The sequence below is a fragment of the Solanum tuberosum genome, unplaced genomic scaffold, assembly GCF_000226075.1.
Source record: "Solanum tuberosum cultivar DM 1-3 516 R44 unplaced genomic scaffold, SolTub_3.0 scf00145, whole genome shotgun sequence".
NCBI lineage: Eukaryota > Viridiplantae > Streptophyta > Magnoliopsida > Solanales > Solanaceae > Solanum > Solanum tuberosum.
This window is the reverse complement of record NW_006239069.1, coordinates 469,149-473,637: the sequence shown is the minus strand read 5'-3', so window position 1 is coordinate 473,637 and position 4,489 is coordinate 469,149. Positions and strand designations below refer to the sequence as shown.

General features: G+C 39.1%; 2 protein-coding genes and 1 long non-coding RNA gene across 3 annotated transcripts in view; 2 read left to right on the top strand and 1 right to left on the bottom strand.

The window, feature by feature from the left end:
• The window catches only part of LOC107061503 (uncharacterized), a 41,395-nt gene that overhangs the window by 13,926 nt on the left and 22,980 nt on the right, over positions 1-4,489 (top strand). The gene's annotated exons all lie outside the window — the stretch shown is intronic.
• LOC102585059 (agamous-like MADS-box protein AGL27) overlaps positions 1-4,489 on the bottom strand; it is a 35,116-nt gene that overhangs the window by 7,952 nt on the left and 22,675 nt on the right. The window lies entirely within an intron of this gene.
• Positions 495-2,556, top strand: LOC107061502 (uncharacterized). The gene has a single exon (XM_015310814.1). The coding sequence runs from the start codon at positions 1,511-1,513 to the stop codon at positions 2,480-2,482; it is 972 nt and encodes a 323-aa protein (XP_015166300.1). The 5' UTR covers positions 495-1,510; the 3' UTR covers positions 2,483-2,556.

The window sequence follows — 4,489 nt, the reverse complement described above, 5'->3', positions numbered from 1 at the left end:
AAGTGTGGTTGCTCGATCTAGTGCAGAATCAGAATATCGAGCAATGGCGACAGCAACTTGTGAGCTAGTTTGGATCAAACAGTTGCTGGGAGAGCTAAAATTTGGTGAAATCGGTCAGATGGAACATGTGTGTGATAATCAAGCGGCTCTTCATATCGCATCAAATCCAATATTTCATGAAAACACTAAGAACATTAAGATTGACTATCACTTTGTCAGAGAAAAGATACTCTCAGGAGATATTGTTACGAAATTCGTGAAGTCAAATGATCAGCTTGATCTTCACCAAGTCCCTCACCGGTCCTCGTATTAATTACATCTGTAACAAGCTACGTACATATGATTTGTATAGACCAGCTTGAGGGGGAGTGTTAGAATAGAAATAAGTATATACAATCCTAATTAGAATAGGAATAGGAATAAAAATAGGAATCTTAGTTGGAAAAGGATTCCAATGTAGTGTCTATAAATAAGGTCTCAATGTAATAATGTAGATACACAATTCAATAATATTTTTCTCCTATATTTCTCACATCCTCCTTGAGCATGCCGCTCCATTTGTATCAATCTAATGTTTGAGGATCAATATTTGAAGAATGAGACCATTAACAAGTCAATCTCAACTAATTGGGTATCATTTGAATGGATCCTTCACTTCTATCATATTATGTTCTTAACTGAGTGTCTATTGATTCCAGAGATCTAGAACCCTCGTGATATAATCTCCATAATCTTAACTTGTGTTACTTGCACTCTCTATCAGTTGTTACCGTTTGCAATATTGGCCACAAATTTATAAATCACATATTCAACATTAGATTCACATTTTGGAATGTTACAGAATCTATTTAATAATGTATATAGATAATGTTAGAATAGAAATATGTATATATATTCCTACTTAGAATAGGAAGAAGAATAGGAATAGGAATCCTAGTTAGAAAAGGATTTCAATGTATTGTCTATAAATAGAGTCTCAATGTAACAATTTAAATACACAATTCAATATTATTTTTCCCATATATTTCTCACATGGTATCAAAGCATTGGTGAGAAACTTCAAGTCACCATGTCAAATTCCGGCGACGATGGTTGGGACTGATTTGTGTCATCTTTCGTTCTGAAGGTGTTGTGCGAAAGACAACACCATCACGAGGCTCGGGAAGCTCAGGCGACCGAACCCCAAGCAGATCCACCGGAAAACAACCCCCAACGCGCCGTTCGGAGGTGGAAGTTTTTCGGCAAGATCTGTTCACGCGTGAGTGCTGCTCCGGTCATCTTTTTTCAAGTTGTTTTCTTCTGTTGGGGTCGCCCAGTATTTCCGACAAGAACCCATTCAGTTTTCTCTAGATCCGATCACCAGAATTAGGGTTCCGGTGATTTTCAAGCAGTTTCCGGCAAGTTCCCGGCGAAATCAGAATTTTCAAGCCACTGTGGGTAGATTCCGACAGTTTCCAGTGAGCTTCTTACTCTTTTCAAGTCAAATTTCGAAAAATGTCTTTCGGGTGTGATGTTTTTTGGCTCCAAAAATACGGGGATTGGAAGTTCAAGACTTACAATCACTTCAGAACCATTAATGGGAAGTTCAAACTATTTAGCTTGGGCTTCTTCAGTTGAGTTGTGGTGCAAGGGTCAAGGTGTTCAAGATCACTTTGGCGAAAAGACAAAGTCTAGTGACGAAGGTGCAAAAGCCAAAGCACAATGGGAGAAAGTGGATGCCCAATTATGTAGTCTCCTTTGGTGCTCTATTGATTCTAAGTTGATGCCCTTGTTTCGCCCATTCCAGACATGTTATTTAGTTTGGGAAAAGGCACGTGCTTTATACACTAATGACATATCTCGATTCTATGATGTGATATCTCGGATGACCAACTTAAAGAAACAAGAATCCGATATGTCTACTTACTTGGGACAAGTACAGGAAGTCATGGAGGAATTTGAAACGTTGATGCCTATCACTACAAACGAGGAAAAGCAACAAGAGCAAAGGCAGACATTGTTTCTAGTTCTTACACTTGCTGGACTTCCTACTGACCATAACTCTGTGCGTGACCTTTTTCTAGCCAGTCCTACAGTTCCATCAATTGATGAATTATTCTCTCGTCTGCTTCGTCTTGTTGCACCTCCCTGTCATAAAGAAGTTTCATCACCCATTGTTGACTCCTCTATTCTCGCATCTCAAACCACAGAAAAGCGTACATACCAGTCTATGGAGAATCGGCGAGGGGGAGGGCATTTTGGGAAACCTCGATCCAAATGTAGTCATTGTCATAAACTTGGACACACTCGTGATATATGTTATATTTTACATGGTCCACCACCCAGTTATGATCCTATTGTTCTCAAGGAATATAATGAGTTCCTTCGAAATCGTGCAAGTAAACAGACATCTCCACCAGTAGCATATGGTGCTCAACCTAATCAACCATCCAATAATGCTCATATTGCACAGACAGAATATGACAAACGTCTCCACAAGTAGTTTCGATTGCACAACCTGATGTTTTTGTTGCGGGTAATTCTTTTGCTTGCGTGTCACAGTCTAGTACTCTTGGATCATGGGTCATGGACTCAGGGGCTTCTGATCATATCTCTGGTAATAAATCACTTTTGTCCAATATTGTTTATTCACAATCTCTTCCAGCTATTACTTTAGCCAATGGGATCCAAACAAAACCAAAAGGGGTTGGAAAAGCCAAACCCCTATCTTATGTCACCCTAGACTCTGTTCTTTATGTCTCTGGTTCTCCTTTTAAGCATCTGTTAGTCGTTTGACAAAGGCTCTACATTGTAGCATAACTTTTTTTGATGACTTTTTTCTCATGCAGGACCGCAGTACAGGACAGACGATTGTTCGGAACAGGACAAGAATCACAAGGCCTTTACTACCTTGCCTCTTCAAATTTCTTGAAAGCATGCTCCGTTACAGATTCCCTAGATCTAATTCACAAACGTTTGGGACATCCGAGTCTGTCCAAACTGCAAAAGATGGTGCCTAGTTTGTCTAGTTTATCCAAATTAGATTGTGAGTCGTGTCAACTTGGGAAACACACCCGTGCTACATTTTCACGTAGTACTGAGGGTCGTTCAGAGTTTATATTTTCATTAGTTCATTCTGATATTTGGGGTCCTAGTAGAGTCAATTCCACCTTAGGATTTCGTTATTTTGTTAGTTTCATTGATGATTATTCAAGATGTACTTGGGTTTTCTTAATGAAGATCATTCTTGAGTTATTTTCTATATTCAAAAGTTTCTTTGCTGAAATACAAAATCAATTTGGTGTTTCTATTCGTACTTTTCGTAGTGATAATGCCTTAGAATACTTATCCTCCCAATTTCAGGAGTTTGACTCACCAAGGCATTATTCACCAGACTACTTGTCCATACACCCCTCAACAGAACGGTGTAGCAGAAAGGAAAAATAGGCATCTTATTGAGACTGCTCGTACTCTTCTCCTTGAATCCCATGTTCCGCTGCGTTTTTGGGGAGATGCAGTTCTTACGTCTTGTTATTTAATAAATAGAATGCCCTCATCTTCTATTCAAAATCAGGTTCCACATTCCATTCTGTTTCCTGAGTCATATCTCTATCCTATCCCCCCTCGTGTCTTTGGGAGTACATGCTTTGTTCATAACTTATCCCCAGGGAAATATAAATTAGCCCCTCGTGCCCTCAAATGTGTCTTTCTTGGTTACTCTCGAGTTCAAAAGGGTATCGATGTTATTCACATGATCTTCATCGTTACCTTATGTCCACTGATGTTACATTCTTTGAGTCTCAACCTTACTATACGTCTTCTGATCATCTTGATCTATATATGGTCTTACCTATACCTCAAGTTTTACCTGTACCAACTTTTGAGGAATCTACGGTTACTTCTACATCTCCAGTTGTAGTGCCACCACTCCTAACTTATCATCGCCGTCCGCGTCCAGCGTTAGTCCCAAATGATTCATGTCATGCGCCAGACCCTGCTCGTACTGCGGACTTGCCTCCTCCTAGCCAACCGCTTGCACTTCAAAAAGGTATACGATCCACTCGAAATACTAACCCTCATTATACCTTCTTGAGTTATTGTTGAATGAGTAGGCAGATTTAGTCATAATCTACTCCACCATTGAGCTGGCAGATTTGATTATAATCTGCTCCACAAAGAAAGCTGGCAAATTTGATTAGAATCTGCTCCTGTGAATATGGGATTAGAATATATTATTCTAGGAAAATAGTTAAGAGGAAATCCATTGATTCAAGGATTTCCTAAGAATTAGGGATTGATTAGTTTAATTGGTCTTTACTTGTTCTCTTATAAATATTGTACAAACACTATGAATAAAATATACTTTTGCAGTATCTAAACTTTCATGGTATCAGAGCGGGACTTTTTCCCCTAATATCATATGGGTAAAACAGCCTTCTCATGGAGAGTATCTTTCTGAAACATCAACAGAAGACAAAAGTTCTTCTCTGGAAGCTCCTGCAGAAAATCT